The following is a 17,150-nucleotide window of genomic DNA, read 5'->3' on the forward strand; positions in this document are numbered from 1 at the left end:
CTCAAACACTTAAAACCCCAATTGCCCTCTTCCCATAGTGACCTGCCAATTACATATGAATTTCAGGAAATTCGTTTCATTTCCTTCTAGGGTTGGAACTAAGGCATGGATCATACATGCAATTGGGTTACAATGGACCCATGACAATACCCTAGGACTTCCCTAACCTAATTTAGGTGCTGGGGTTCCATGCAAGGCATAACCCATGCGTTTAAACTCAAAAACCTGCTACTGTTTCACCCACCGGATTCAGCCTGGTGAGCCCTACGGCTGACCGGATTCAGGGCAGTTCTGAATCCGGTCCTCGTTGCTGTCCTTGTTTTGTTCCCAAATGGTTAGGGCTTTTGCTTAGGTTTATTTCATGACCTAATTCATGTTGTGTATTGATAATTTAGGCTGTGTATCTTCTGTTGGTGAGGTTAAAGTGTGAGTTGGAACTCTCTTTTGGCTAGGCTGTTTCTCCAACTCCAGGTAAGGAATTTTGACATTAATTTGTGGAGTGTTTTCTTATTGTCTTTGCTCTTATGCTCGCTACATCTATTCATACCCCATGTTAGTCGTTAAGGTTCATATAAGTTTATAGTCTTTTCTTTTGCATTAGATATATGCATGATTTTAGGATGCATTTCATACTGCATTTGCATATTATTATTATGTTTTATGATTGTTATGAATGAGATGTAATGGAACTGAATTACTACCTTCTTACTGTTGTAACATATGACATCATGTTAGAATGCATATGGTTAGGTTATCATAAACCCTGTGCTACGACCCTTGCCAACAGGGGTGAGGTGTTGGATAACCCGTGGTAGGTCTGAAGGGTAAATGTCGGAATGCCATTCACTGTCCCAGGTCTGATGAGTTCATACCAGAATGGGAACAAATAGTAGGGTTAGCATTGAGGGTCTGCCGGGGTCTGATGTGTATATTCCGGAACTAGCGGGTCTTCACCGTAGTAGAGTGGTATTCTCGGGTGACCGATGTTTGGTTTGCGTTTCCGAGACTGAGAACAGCATACCTACTACAGTAGCACTTAAACCTTATGAGACCTAGATCTGTTGTTAGGTGCGTGCTTTGTTTAGGACATGCATCATGGACTATTTGCACATGCTTGCATGTTTTCCCTTGCTGGGCTCAGTGAAGCTCACTCCTGTGGATACCCCTCTTTTTTAGATAGTATGGCTGGTTCTGAGAAACCAGGTGACGGATCTGTTGCTGTTTCGGACTTCCACACCGATGAAGGTCGTACGGTGCAGGAGTTTGAAGTACATGATGTGTCCTACGGATGTGATGCGTGTGCGTTTACGTGATTTGGCCTGACAGAGCAGACTATTCTCTTCTTTGTGTTTAAACATTACTTTTGTATTGTGTAGCCTACAGTAGCTGTTTATACTTTTGACTTGTATTGCTTTTGCGAGAACTGTATAAATGTAATACAACTTTCAATCAATATAAATATCAAGTTATCATTTAGATCTCCTTATTTATTGTTGTTATTATTATTTTTTATTCTCTTCCGCTGCGTTTGATTTACTGTGTTATGATGAACTGTGAAAGGGAGTACTGCACTTGTGATCCTGGAGGATTGATTGGGTGCTAGTTGGCATCCGGTCACACCATGCCCTTATTAACCAGGCTGGGGTATGACAGCGGGGTCTGGAGAGGGTCATAATGTACGCAGCCTACCCTGCTTTCATAGAGAGGCTGTTTCCAGACTCGAACCCATGACCACTTGGTCACAATGGAGCAACCTTTGCTGTTGCACCAAGGCACACCCTCTAAAATTCCTAGCATATTAATGGTACAAAAAAATCCCAAAAAATCTTTGACCATTATAGAATACCTGTGGGTCGTGCTTGCCGTTGTACTCTTTTAACTCCATGTACACTTTATGTGAGTCATCGGTACGACGGTGCGGTGGTCCCGCATCAAAGTAGGAACAAACATGATCCTCAAAAGGAGGCTTTGATTTAAGAATCAAGTTCTAAAATTCCAATTTAATCTGAGTTCAGATGAAAGAGTTCTCTCCATTGTAACAGGTACTGCTCTTCTGCCTCTCCTTTCTGTCGAGAGGTTGAAGACAGCCTTCCTTTGATAATTACAACTAAAGCCTTTTTTCTTCTTGATTGACCAAACTGCCCTTATCTTTTTAATCTTGTTCCTATCCTATCCCCAGGCCACACTAAATTCCTAATTGACTCAGTTCTATCAAGGTTAATTACTATTTAGCGCCAACTCTTATTTGCTTACCAAATAGGGTCCTCATTTTGTTGTGAATTTATGAAATTGCCATTATCTTCTTATACGTGGATTTTGTTGATTGAGTGGTTCGAACCAAGGTTTTTAAAATCTCAGAACACATCAGTATAGCATCAAAACAGCAGAAGATTACAACCTTCCAATGAGAATATGATGCAGAATCTATGTACACCCTATACGTATCTAATGCATGCTTTGTAGACATTTTTTTTGTATGATTTATTGTCATTTACTTTATTGACAGTGATTAATATTGAATAAGAATTTTAAATTATTTTGATTCCCAGAAGCTTAATTTTCGACATTGTAGTTAATGAACCATACCTAACATCTGCTGTTCAATCTTCTAATGGTTTATGTTTCCATCTTCCTGCTCTTCCCAGAAGCATTCCCTTCTTGCTTATTGCGTGATGACCTCTTATAATTTCTTTAAAATATGATAGAAATAAAGTGACAGTTTTTCTATGAATCACATAAAATTAAGCCTTTGATCAGCAAATTTTCAATCTTTATTCCCTTCACGGATCAAGAATACAACTCAACTCAACTCAACTCAGCCTTATCCCATCTAAACGGGATTGACTACATGGATCCTTTTTCTCTGTTCGGCTGTATTCAAAGTCAATATTTGTTACTAGTCCTAAGCTGTGCATGTCTTTCCTAACCATTCCTCCTAGAGTCATTATAGGTTTACCCTTGGTTCTTTTAGCTCCTTCAATCTGAATCAAACCAGCCCTATATACTGGAGCATTCAAAGGTCTCCATTTCACATGTCCATGCCACCTCAAACGACTTTCTCGCAAGTTATCATGTGTTGGAGCTACTCCTAAATTAGCTCCAATTTGTTCATTCCTTATTTTATCTTTTCTAGTTTTACCACTTGTCCATCTCAACATCCTCATTTCTGCTACACTAGTTTGTTTATATGTTGTTTCTTCACTCCCAACACTTACCTCCCTACATCATTGCAGGTCGTATAACTGTCCTATAAAATTAGTAACACAATACATTCCCCCTTCCCCCCCTTTGTGATATACAGATCATATTGATCACAAACTTTCAGTCCACTCTGTTAATGACCAGGATGCAATAAAAAAACTTTATTTATTTATGGTATTCACTAAAGGATATGAAATTTAAACATCGTTGTGGTTAAATTCTTAATTCGCATTCTTTGACTGCAGGTCTGCTTATGAGAACTTAGTTTTCTGTGATGCTTTTCACTCAAAAGAATCTGGTTGGAGGGAGTGCAATTCATGTGGCAAGGTAAGCTGGTGTGCATGTGTGTGTGTTTCTGTGTTTATGAGTGTGGAAGGAGAGGTATCGTTGTGGCATGTAAACTGATAGACTGATAATGCCTGTGTTTCTCTTCCTTCTTTCTGTCTCTCTCATAGATCTAATGAGTTTAGTAATGGCAGCGTCTCCATTGTGGATGTGTTGCTTCAAAGGATGCACTTGAAATACTAGATAATGGGGGTGTAGAGTGTATTAACTGTGCGAGAAGTTCAAGACTTTCCTCTGTAAGTTAGATATGCATTTAACTCTTGAAATCATTGGTTGTATGCTTTGGTCTAATTATGTAGATGCCTTTTCTGTTACATGGATGCAAAGAAACTGCATAGCATCTTCTGATTTATTGTTTCAAACTTTCAGTTAATAGTGTTGGATTATCTATGCTATCCTTGAGGACACTAACTAACATGGCCAAGTTTCTGAGTGCTGCTGCTTCAGACTTGGGTCCAAAACCCATCTTTGCGTGACACATAGTTTTTAAGACCGTACCAGTGATCGAACCAAAAAGACCCCAGTTCCAGTTTTTTCTTTTTTGCAATTATCAGGAGAAACTTGGAAGGGAGGGATAAAAACCTCTCTTAAGGTGGTGGATAGGGTTGGTTGGGAAAAACTGTGAACAAAAAAATGGGGTGGCTGTGGCTCTCCTTTTTTTTTTTTTGGGTTTGACTTCCAGTTTGGTCCAATTTTTATAACTATGATTTAAAACCTTCTAACCTCTGATCTGCTTGCCTAACCTTCCCTCTCTGCCACCATGAGGGGAAGAAAGAAAAGAGGTATTGGATTCTTGTTACCACATCTATTTACACTTCTTAACAGAAGCATGTATAAGTAGAGGACTCAAATGGGTATTATGGTGCTTGTGACTTCTCCGTATACCCCAGTAATGGAGATGGAATAATGCATAGATTGGGGAAAGATGAGGTATTCCTTAAGGAAAATGACCTTATTTGGAAAAGATGCAGCGTAGGTTTGTCAATTTCCACATATTTTGGGGATGACCTTTATTCTGGTTCTATTAACTGTCATTTGTATCCTTTTTCTGAATACAATGGATGGCAAAATTTCTTTTGCATGGCCTGTTTGAATGCCCTTCTTGAATATCCATTGGATTGTTGCTGATGGGATTTTGCGTACTCCGGTTCATTAATCCTAGACATTCCTGATCCTTCTTAAAACTACGTGCAGATCCCAAGTGATGGAAGACCGTATAGATTTGGTACATCTGCAGTAGATACTATTTGTGAACTGCCATCCATTTCTGTGGACAATACAGTGGATGGTGATGGCATTGATAAGAGGCGGCTTTTGCAGTTTGGAAAAAGTATGGAGGCTAATGGACCAAGTAGCTTTCTTCAATCTCAGAAAGATGATACTAATGAGTCTCTTGGCTCAATCAGACGAGATCTGGTCATGCCTCTTGGGGAATTAGGAAGCACAAGTTTTTCAAATTTAAATCAAACATCTTTGGGAATACCTCAAATTGTCAAAGGAGATCCCATGAACGTCAATGATGTCAACTCACTATCTCAGACATGCTTGAATATCCTGCTGGGTGCTCCTTCAGGAAGTGCTCCTAATGTAGTTGATCGAAGGGACCAGAACAAACCACCCTCTTCTTTACAGCAAGGGCAAAGATCCCACCATTTGCCCAAGCTCCTGAAGATGGGTCATAGCACAGGGTTGGACGACAACAAAGACATGCTTCCTCATATACGTGTTGCAAGGCCACCTGCTGAGGGACAAGTGCGGAGCCAATTGCTTCCACGTTATTGGCCAAGAATAACGGACCAAGAACTACAGCAAATTTCTGGAGAGTATCCACGATTGTCTTTATTTTTTCTTTTTAGATTTTAAGAAAACTTGATATCTGAATTGCAACTGCTGTTATAACTTGCTGCATGCTGGTGTTACAACTGTGATTTCCTTGACTCTTTTGGTCTTCAAGTTCAAATTCCACAATCGTGCCATTGTTTGAGAAAGTCCTCAGTGCTAGTGATGCGGGTCGGATTGGTCGTTTAGTACTCCCAAAAGCATGTGCTGAGGTAAGTTTCAAAAACTATGTGAAAAGGACTTGAAAACAAATGCTGATCTCCAATATGGCAACCTTTGAAGCTTGACACACGGGCATTTTCATATATTTGCAGAGTAATTATGATCGCATAGTAATTATATTCTTTCTAATTATGTTTTCTCTTCATTTCATTACACATACTTTCTGTGTGCAAGCAATCCCTTCCTCCCTCTCTCACTCTCACTCTCATTCTTTTTTTTTTTTAACTAGAAAAGAAAAATGAAGTTTCAGTTAGTATGACACATGTATTGGTGCCTGCCACGTGTGGCCATGACAAGAAAATGACAAAGAGTGCCGTTTTTATATAGTCTGAAAATATACTCTTTTATAGCTTTCTACAAGGCAGTGAGAAATTCTTTTGTTGGCTTTCTCAGGCTATTCATAGTTTGACATGAAACTATATATGCAGGCTTATTTTCCGCCTATCTCTCAACCAGAAGGCCTTCCGTTGAATATTCAAGATGTGAAGGGCAAAGATTGGGTGTTTCAGTTCAGATTTTGGCCTAATAACAACAGCAGGATGTATGTGTTAGAGGGTGTAAACCCTTGCATACAGTCAATGCAATTACAAGCTGGTGATACTGGTATTTTTCATGTCTCTATATCTGACAAGTGACAAAGGCATCTGAAGTTGATCTTGTCAATGGACCTCTCATTTAGTAGCATTCCAGTGCAGTTATGTGCAAGATTTAAAGTATCAGCATCGGGTATTGTATCTGTCGGGTGATTTTAAGAGACGTATCGTATTGTATCGTATCATATTGGAGATATGTATTGAATGGTGAAAAAACGCATGGAAATGATCAAGATACACATGGAAATAAACTTTTAGAATGAAAAACAATATAAACAAAGCAATATAGAGTCACTTTATCATGTATAAACAATAATAAGGCTGAAAAATCACAGATTTGAGTTCAAATCCTTGCAAATGTTCAACTTTGATGCATCTAATAGCTTAATTTAACCTCAATGCATGGATTTATGGCAAAAAACAGAACTAAATAGCATGATTTGAGAACAAAGATCAAGTTTTTTAAAAAAGCATACCTTTTCCTATTAAATCCCCTTTAATGTTTGATTTCAGCTTCTTGGATGATGCAACGGATGATGGTTTTCATCTCCTTGATTCGTTTCAAGTGTTGAATGGAAGCCCCAAGTAGGTTAGTGTGAAAAATCGAATTTGGAAGCAAGATTTCAAGGTTTTCCAACTGGGTTTAGGGAGTTTTTCTTTCCGCCTCTGGGCTTGCTGTGTCGATTTATGAGTAAACAGAGGGTTTAAATGCTTTGTATCGAGCGTACATCTCGATACCTATCGATACAAAGCGATACATATTAATGTCCATTTAATGCGTTGTTTTGATCATATCAAGTGTATCGATATGGATTGAGTGTGTCGTATCATATCAGTCTGTATCGGCTGATACAATATATTTTTAAAAAAAAAAAGAGACATATCGGTCAGTATTGTATCGATACCAACCAATACTGATACTTCAAACATTGGTTATGTGTTAAATTATGTTATCATTTTTAGTGGGATTAAGTTATTTCCTCTTCCCCACTCCTATAACTTGTTAATGTAAACCTGGGAATCTTAGAAGATTATATGATAATACTTTCTTACTATTCATCCCCACTGTTTTTTCTTCTGTGGGAACTTTGTATTGGAGATTGGAGTGTCTGACTGACAATAACTCACATTTAGGCTTTTCTTTTAAAATTTGACTTGAAGATGTTAGGATAAGGATATTTTGTGAAACATGTTTTCTGTCCTATGGGGGAATACTTATGTAAGTAGGGGTATAACAGGGTTTTCAATCTTAATCCCTTATTATACTGGCTGAAGTGAGATTGATTACTCACTGCAGCTTATTTTCCTGAAACTCTTCTTCTTTCTTTACAATGTTTATATCTTGATATCAAACCCGATTCACAAGGTTGGTTTGAGAGTTAGATTTGAGCACTCTGTTCCTCCTTCAAGCTTTGTAACCAAGAACAGAGGGTTCCAAACGCAGCAATAAATGAGCAAGGTATGTATTGATTTCACATGCTTGCGGATGCTTCCACTGGTGGTTCAGTTGGTGTTAATTCCAACATTGTTGCTTTTGAAAACCCAAATATTCAAATTTCCATTGTAAAGTTGGACAATGAAACCTACCTATATTGGGCTCACTCCGTGAAGCTATCCTTGTGGAGGCAGTGGAAGCTCGGTTATATCACTGGTAGAATTTGGGCTCCACGCCTCTACCTGCAAATGATCTGGCATACCAGAAAAGGGAGACAGAGATCTCAACTGTTATGACTTGGCTTATTTTTTTTTTATGAAGCCAGACATTGGCTGGAGGTTTACAAGGAAGGGAACAGCCAAAGAGATCTAGGACAGTATTTCTAGGACTTTTGATAGAGTGGTGGACTCGGCTTAGGTCTATCAGCTTCTGCAGAAAATCATTACTATGAGGTAAGGAGAGAAGACTATTGCTGAGTACTATAACATGGTGGTTAGCCTCTGGGAAGAGTATGACCATTATAGAGATCTCCAGCTGTCCAATCCTAAAGATGAAGCGAAAGTGTTGTAATATGGGTTCAAGGGTAAAATTGTCATAGGGGTAATATTGTCCTTGTACCTATTCCAGAATGTTCTTTCATGTATTATAAATAAAGGATGGCTATAGTCACTCTGACTTAAGCTAATATTCACGGAATTCAACATGGTATCAGAGCCAAAATCATCCGGGAATATGGGCAACAGTAATTTTTTCCTTTTTTTCTTTTTCTCTCTTTTTTTTTTCGTGATCTCAACTTAGCCTAACCTCCGCCAGCAGCCACCACCTCCGCCAGCCTTCCGCCACCACCACCAGCCTTCTGCCAGCCTCCGCCAGGCCTTCCCTAGCCTTCCACCTCCCTTCTTGCGGGAACCTTAGTCCCCTTTACCGTCATCCTTTTTTCCCCCTTGGTGGTGAGTTGACTCCCACCAAGGGCTGTTTTGCCACTATTTTTGCCTCCCTATGCGGTGATATTTTTTTTGAGAATTTTTTCTCTTTGTCCTTGGGAATTTTTTTTCACCAGCCACCATGCCTGACCATTATGAGATTACATTAGCTTTCTCTGGCTCCAATGGCATGTCGCAATGCGATTTTGTTCCTTTTCCAGCCAGTCCCATTAAATTAAATGGGAGCAATTACCTGTTATGGTCTCGCTCTTGCTTGTTTGCTATTGGTTCCTGTGGTTTCTCTGGCTACATCACTGGAACCTCTGTCAGGCCTACTGATGCTGGTCCTACTCAAGATAGGTGGATGAATTTTAATTTCTTGGTCATGTCTTATCTGGTTAATTCCATGGACCAAGAGATTGCCGGACGATACCTTCTTCTTGATTCGGCTGCCAAAATCTGGAAAACATCCCAAGACACCTACTCTGAGGTTGGGAATGCTGCCCAATGTTATGAACTCCGTCAGAAAATCCACTCCACCAAGCAGTTGGAGTTGTCTCTCTCTCAATATTATAATAGGATGGGCATTATGTGGCAACAACTGGATTTTTTGGGAACCTTCACTGCAACCTGTGATGTTGACGCCACTGCTTTCCGGAAGTGGGAAGATGGCTTACGGGTGTTTGATTTTCTGGCCGGTCTTAACATAGAGTTTGATCAGATCTGGGCGAATATATTGAATCGTGATCCTCTACCCACTCTTGAGCTCTTGAGCAAGCTTATGCAATTCTTGTAGCAGTAGATAGCCGCCGAACTGGCATGGTTACTCCCGTAACTCAAGAGCGTTCGGCTCTCCTTTCTGGGTCTTCAACTCCTTCCCGTGAGAACTCTTCCCATAATAATGGTGGTGATCGTGTGTTTGGTGATCGCCCTCCTATTAAATGTGATCACTGTGGGAATGGCATACCAAGGACCGATGTTGGAAGCTTCATGGTCACCCTGCAGATACCCGTGGGTGTGGGAATCTAATTGTTTCAACAATGCCCGGGCAAATCACGCATCTACTGAAGAGAAACCCCCTGATCACTCTCTTTCCCAGGTTGTGGAAGAACTTCAGAATCTCAGAAATATGATGACACATTTGGATACATCTTTTTCATCTGGGTCTCCTTCTTTGGCTTCATCGGCTGTTTCCCTACCATCCGACTCCACTACTACTCCTTCTATAGGTATTTCATTTAGTGGGAATTGTACCTCGGTCGTACCCGAATCTTGGGTCATTGACTCTGGTGCAACCAACCATATGACAGGTTCTTCTTCCATTTTTTTCAAATATTCCCCTTTATCTGGTCATAACAAAGTCCGTGTTGCTGATGGGTCCCTCTCTCCAATCTCGGGCAAAGGATCTGTTCAGTGAACCTCTTCTCTTAGTCTTTCTTCTGTATTGCATGTTCCTAAGTTCTCTAATAATTTATTGTAAATTAGTAGTTTAACTGGGGACTTAAACTGTAAGGTAATTTTTTTTGCCACTCACTGTTTGTTCCAGGACTTGGAAACGGGTCGTACGATTGCATGTGGTAGGGTGGTTAGTGGTTTGTACGTGCTTGACAGTTCGCCGGTAGCATTGACAACTCAGGCCTTATCTTCTGATTCTACATCTGCATTACTTGAATTAAATAAGTGGCATCGCCGTTTGGGGCATGCACCTTTGAGTGTCTTATCTACTTTATTTCCTAGTTTATTCAAACAATGTAATCCAAACTATTTTTCTTGTGATGCCTGCACTCTGGCTAAGCAAACCAGGACTGTTTATCCTGTTTCTGATAATTGTAGTGCGACTCCTTTTGGTTTAATACATTCTGATGTGTGGGGACCTGCTCGTTGTGTTTCTATATCTGGTTTTAGATGGTTTGTCTCATTTATTGATTGTTATAGTTGCACTACTTGGGTATATTTGATGCATAACAAGAGTGATGTATTTACTTGTTTCCATCTGTTTCACAAGATGGTTCAAACACAATTTGATGCATAGGTGAAAATTTTACGGTTTGACAATGGCAAGGAATACATAGATGGAGCTTTTCGCACCTATTTGGACTTTCATGGTATTTGTTAAAATAAGTAGCTTTACCCGTAGGGGTAATTTTGTCCTATTTTCTATATTTTTCCCCTTAGCCGATCTCTATTAGGAATTCCTAATAGGAATCGGCAAGGGTAGCTTTCCTTCTTTGATTATGATTAGATGTAGTTCTTTTGCTATAAATAAAAGGGCTGGGTGATCAAGTCAGATCACTCAAGCATTCAATTCAAGGCTGTTTACATGGTATCAGAGCCACCTCTGATCTAGAAGAGCAACTTTCTCGATTTTTTTTTGGTTTTCTGTTCTCCAACACTCTCGGCTTCTGGTTTTCTCCTTCTCCACTACTCTCGGATTCTTTGTCTCATTCAGGGCAGCAACTTTGAGGTGATCCAATGAAGATTTAGCTGCTGCCCTCAATGACACCTCACTGTAGATCAAATCAATTCAGGTGTGATCAGAATCTGCCGCAGGTTTCCTCCAACCTTGGAGATCAAGCTGCTGCCTTTTTTCAAGCTTGATTTCTGTTATTTTTGGAGATTGATCCCTGCCACTATTGGTCTACACCTTACCTAATTTCAGATTGCAGCTTTGAACCCAAACTAAATCAGATTCTAACCTGCGATTGCTTTGCATTCAGCTATTCCTAAATTTTCATAAATTTAGGGTTTTTTATTGGCTCATCAGAAGGGGCCAATTTTTGGAGGATAACTTCTCCAGTACAAGGGCGATACTCGATCTCAGTTGTAGCCTATTCCGACGGCTGGAAATCCTGCAATTTCAAAACCCAGGTTTCTACTTGATTCTGGTAACTGCCCTGATAGGGTTTCTTATTCCATCATCAGAAGTTGCTGATTTTTTGAGGACTTATTCCCCACTATCTGAAGGGAATTCGATCCTAGTTTGAGCCAATTCTGACGGTTAAATTTATGGGAATTTCAAAACCCGTGTCTTCTACACTTACATCATGTCTAACACCACTTCAACTGACTCTGATGGATCTTCTCGGCCAGAGTATCTTCCTTTTGCTTCTCCCACCAAACTGGATGGGACAAATTATCTGATGTGGTCAAGATCTACCTACCTCAAGATTGCTGGCCGTGGCTACACAGGACATCTTACAAGTAGTACTCCAAAACCTACTGAAGAAGGAGCTACTCTGACTAAATGGTTATCTACTGACTCTATGGTCATGTCCTATCTTATACATTTTATGCATTCTTCAATTGCACCGGGCTATCTTCTCCTAGACACTGCTGCCCAAATATGGAAAGCCGCAAAAGACACCTATTCACAGGTGGGGAATGATGCCCAGGTATATGAATTAAGAAAAAAAAATCATGAAATCAAGTAGAATGAGTTATACATCCCTCAATACTATGCTGAACTCCGCAAGTGCTGGCAAGAAATTGATCATTACTCTGATTATCAGCCCACTAATGCCACTGACATTGCTGCCTACAGAAAGCATGTCAATAAAATTAGGGTTTATGACTTTTTGGCTGGCCTTAATGTGGAATACGACCCAATTAGGGTTCAGATTCTAGGCAAGGATCCTTTCCCTACATTGGAACAGTGCTATGCATTGGTTCATAGTGAAGATCGATGATGGGCAGCTATGCTTAACACTACACCTCCTGATCGATCAGCTCTACACACTGGGGCTGGTTCCACTCCTTCTGTTGCTGACACTTCTAGATCTGAAAAAACAGTAGTTAAATGTGATCATTGTGGCAAATTATGGCACACTAAGGCCACCTGTTGGAAGATACATGGCAAACCAGCCGACTTTGACGCTAAACGTGCTGCTCGGAAATCGAAAAACAAAGCTAATCATACTGAGGCCGTCACTTTTACTCCTACTGACACTGGACTATCCAAGGATGAACTTCAGGCTTTCCGTCGTATGTTACAGGCTTCTGCTGCTTCTACTACATCAACATCTGCCAGTTCTTCCACTCCTCCAGGTTCACATTTAGCTCACTCAGGTATTTCTTTTGCTGGTCATTGTGCATCGGTAGTCTCCTCTCTCTGGATCATAGACTCCGGTGCCACTGATCATATGACTGGATCCTCCAGCCTCTTTACTCATTACTCTCCTACATCTGGTGAAGATAAAGTACGGGTAGCTGATGGATCTCTCTCTTCTGTCTTTGGGAAGGGTTCTATCAGTTGCTCTCCTTCCCTAACTTTATCCTCTGTTTTACATATTCCTAAATTTACCACTAATCTTCTTTCCATCAGTAGTCTTACCCGTGATTTAAATTGCAAAGTAATTTTTTTTTCCTTCTCACTGTGTGTTTCAGGATATGGCAACGGGGGCGACGATTGGATGTGGTAAGATGCATGGTGGATTGTACCTGCTTGATAATGGGAGTCCTACTTGACCACCACCTTTGGCTTCTCCTATTCATCAAAGCTCATTAGTTTCTTCTGAACTTCAACAATGGCATAACAAACTAGGTCACCCCCCTTTAGGAACATTATCCCTTTTATTTCCAGCATTAGTTAAAGAATGTCATAGGAACGAATTTTTTTGTAAAGCCTGTGTTTTGGCTAAACAACATCGTTCTACTTATTCTATTTCTAATAAAAGAAGTTCTTCTCCTTTTAATCTTATTCATTCTGATGTTTGGGGTCCTAGCCGCAAACCATCCATCAAAGGCCATCGTTGGTTTGTTTCTTTTATTGATTGTTATTCTAGGAGTACGTGGGTCTATTTAATGCATAACAAAAGTGATGTTTTTTCTTGTTTTCAAAATTTTCATAAGATGGTTCAGACCCAATACAATGCCACTCTCAAGATATTGAGGAGTGACAATGGTAAGAATACATGGATGGTCAGTTCCAACACTACCTTGCTGCCCATGGCATACTCCATCAGACCAGTTGTGTCGATACCCCAGCCCAAAATGGTGTGGCTGAAAGGAAAAATCGCCACCTCCTTGAGGTGACTAGGGCTATTATGTTTACCCATTCTGTCCCTTCCCAATATTGGGGAGATGCTGTCCTAACTGCTGCCTATCTAATCAATAGGTTCCCTACCCGAGTCCTTGACTCTAACACCCCTGCTACTTTATTACAGGGTTCTTCCTCCTTTGTCGTCCCGCCTATGGTTTTTGGTTGTGTCTGTTATGTTAGGGATACCTGATCTCCTGGTAAACTCGAACCCCGTGGAGTCCGTTGTATTTTCTTGGGATATTCTCCTTCCCGAAAGGGATACAAGTGTTACCATCCTCCTACCCGCCGTACCTTCACCAGTATGGATGTTGTCTTTTATGAAACTCTCTCCTATTATCAATCCACACCTCTTCAGGGGGAGACTTTCAGTGAAGATGTGATGGTTGACCTTCCGGTAGAGACCCAGATCCAGGCCCAACCGACTATTGATCCCACCCCTCAACCGACTATTGCTTCCACCCCTCTTCCCTCTACTGGTGCCCGACAGGATTTTCCTCAGGGGGAGAACTTTTTTTGGGCGAATAAAAGAATTCATTACAAACGAAAGAAAAGAAAAACAAGGGGCCCCCAAGGGGGGAAATTACAAAAGCCCACGGCTAAGCAAAGCTTCAGCTTGAAAAACATTAGGGAGACCTCAGGATACAACAATAAGTCTGTTCCTTGGGGTGTCAGAACAAAAAGAGGGAGGGGCAAATAATAATTTGGAGGAGATTTCAAAGGAAATGGAATCCCAAATCTGTTGATAGGAACGAGAATTGGAGGTCCATTTCCTGATATTACGCTCCATTCAAATATGGTTGAGGGCAGCACAAAAAGCCATCTTCCCCACAGTGTCGCAGATAGAGGATCCACAGAAGGTCATATCAACCCAAATCCATTCTCTAGAGAAAGGGAGAATTCTTCTTTTGGCAGGCTAGCACTTGGACAGAATACCTTTCTAGATGGCCCTAGAGGTAGGGAAATCAAAGAACAGATGAGCCGAGTCTTCAATATTACTCCAACAAAGGCAGCAGGCATTGGAAACCTGGATCTGACGTCTGCGGAGGAAAGCTTGTGTAGGAAGACAGTTGGTGAAGACTCTCCAGGCAGTGAAGCAATGGCGAGGAATGTGATGCTTGATCAAAGGAGTTTCCTCCAAATAGGAAAATAGCCGTCGAGCCTTTGAACCGGATTAGATTCTAAGCTGCCTTGGAAAGAATTTCAGCGAGCTGTTTGCTGTCCAAGAGACACAGTTGCCCCTAGAAGGCAATCTTCTTTGGATGGACTGAAGATCATTCCAAATAAGAGAAAGAGGCAGGGAAGAGGTAGGGGGCCCAATCATCTTGGTGGAGAATGTCCGCAACAAGAGCCAGCCTATGAAGACCTGAAGCATAGATCGTCCTTGTAGTGACAAGATGTAATAATATTCCTTTAGGGTGCCAGTGATCCAACCAAAGGGAAGTAGAGAGACCGTCACCAATGTGGGAGTGGATGGAATGAAGAACAAGGTGGCGTAACTCAAGGATCTTACGCCAAACCCAAAAAGCATCAGAAGTGACAGAAGTAGTCCAAATGGAGTCTTGACAGAGAAGACCCGAATAAACCCAATCGACCCAAATGCTCTTCTTTTTTGAGGCTATCTTCTAGATCAGCTTGATAATACCGGCCATGTTGACATCTTTGATTCTTCTTATGCCTAGACCACCCTCCTTTTTTGGGAGGCACATTGAAGCCCATCTAATTGGATGGAGAAATCTTGAGGATTCAGCTCCCTTCCAAAGGAAAGAGGCTAACAGAGACTCCAAGGACTTGATGGTTGCTTACGGGAGCCCATAAATACCAGACCAGTAGATATAAGAAGCCTCTAAGACAGATCTAATAAGTACCAACCTGCTTGCATAAGAGAGAAGCTTGCCTTTTCATAACTGGAGTCTTTTCCTGATAAGGTCCAACATGGGGGTGCAATGATGAGCACTGAGCCCGGCCGGAATCAAAGGGAGCCCTAAGTACTTGATAGGCAGGTGCCCCTCTTTGAAGCCTGATTTCTCAAGGAACTCCACTTAGCTCTGGAATACTAGCAAAAAAAGATAAGGGACTTGGATGGGTTGATGCGAAGACCCGATAACTCATGAAATTGCTGCAAACAAAGCAAGATGCACTCAAGGGAGGCGATGGAGGCCTTGGAAAAAATCATCAAGTCATCAACAAAAGCAAGATGGGTAAGCTTAGATGATGCTGAAAATCCTATTGGTGACGATTCCCTTCAGGGGGACATGACTCTAGTCCAACAAACCATTAGGGAATTTCAGAAGAAAATTAATGACTCTAATCTCCAAACCTACCACAGAGAACACTCCAAACACAAGCAGCTCCCATCCACTGCAGCACCAGCACCAATCCGGTTGCCGGCCCTGGAACCAGATCTATTTCTAAGTAACATAGCTTCTCCTTCTTCTCTTGATTTACCTATTGCTCATCGTAAAGGTATTTAGGCTTGTACCTAGTATCCTATTTCCCATGTAGTGTTTTTTGATTCCCTTTCTCCATCCTTCCATACATTTGTCTCCTCTCTTTCTTTTATTAGTATTTCCCAAAATTGGCAGGAAGCTTTTACAGATGGAAAGTGGAAGGCAGCAATGATGGAAGAAATGAAAGCCTTACAAAAGAATGATACATGGGAGCTTGTGGTTCTTCCTCCAGGAAAGAAACCAGTTGGATGTAAGTGGGTGTTTGTGGTGAAACAGAAGGTAGATGGCACTGTGGATCGATACAAAGCACCTTTGGTTGCAAAGGGATTTACTTAGACTTATGGGATCGATTATCAGGAGACCTTTGCACCATTTGCAAAACTAAACACCGTCAGAGTGCTACTTTCTTGTGCAGTGAATCTGGGCTAGGAATTACAACAATTAGATGTGAAGACTGCCTTCCTCCATGGAGAACTTGACGAGGAAGTGTATATGGACATTCCACCAGGTTTCTCTTGGGATAAAACCAGCGGGAAAGTTTGTAAATTGAATCGTGCTTTATATGGGCTGAAACAGTCCCCCCCGTGTTTGGTTTGGACGATTTCACAAGGCGATGGTCTCTGTGGGTTATAAGCAGAGTAATGCTGATCATACCCTGTTTATAAAGAAGAATGGTGAAAAAATAACCATCCTCATAGTTTATGTGGATGATATTGTGGTGACCGGGAATAACAATCATGAGATCACCCAGTTGAAGACTTACCTTGGCCAAGAATTTGAAATAAAGGATCTGGGAACCTAAAGTACTTTATAGGGATAGAAGTTGCTGGATCTTCTAAAGGCATATTTCTTTCTCAAAGGAAGTAAATCCTAGATTTATTGACCGAGACTGGGATGCTAAGGTGTCATCCTTCTGATAGACCTATGGATGCTACTACCAGACTTAAAGAAAAGGAAGGTACACTGGTCGACAAAGGTCGCTATCGAAGATTGGTTGTGTGAAACCGGGTCAAATTTCATAATAAATTTGAACTTTTGGAGTCTGTGTGATTTCAAGTTCTGGTTCAACTTTGTCCATACTAACCTCTAAGTTGTGGGCCGTCTTGA

The 17,150-nt window shown here is 41.0% G+C and overlaps 1 protein-coding gene across 1 annotated transcript in view; it reads left to right on the forward strand.

Annotated features, from left to right (window-relative positions):
• LOC122655379 (B3 domain-containing protein Os07g0679700-like) overlaps positions 1-17,150 on the forward strand; it is a 49,687-nt gene that overhangs the window by 15,150 nt on the left and 17,387 nt on the right. The window contains exons 3-8 of the mRNA XM_043849577.1: positions 3,447-3,528; positions 3,681-3,782; positions 4,741-4,842; positions 5,191-5,369; positions 5,501-5,597; positions 6,036-6,210. Coding sequence (XP_043705512.1) covers positions 3,447-3,528; positions 3,681-3,782; positions 4,741-4,842; positions 5,191-5,369; positions 5,501-5,597; positions 6,036-6,210 — 737 coding nt within the window. The remainder of the gene's footprint in view (positions 1-3,446; positions 3,529-3,680; positions 3,783-4,740; positions 4,843-5,190; positions 5,370-5,500; positions 5,598-6,035; positions 6,211-17,150) is intronic.

The sequence above is a fragment of the Telopea speciosissima genome, chromosome 3 (genome assembly GCF_018873765.1).
Source record: "Telopea speciosissima isolate NSW1024214 ecotype Mountain lineage chromosome 3, Tspe_v1, whole genome shotgun sequence".
Classification (NCBI taxonomy): Eukaryota; Viridiplantae; Streptophyta; class Magnoliopsida; order Proteales; family Proteaceae; genus Telopea; species Telopea speciosissima.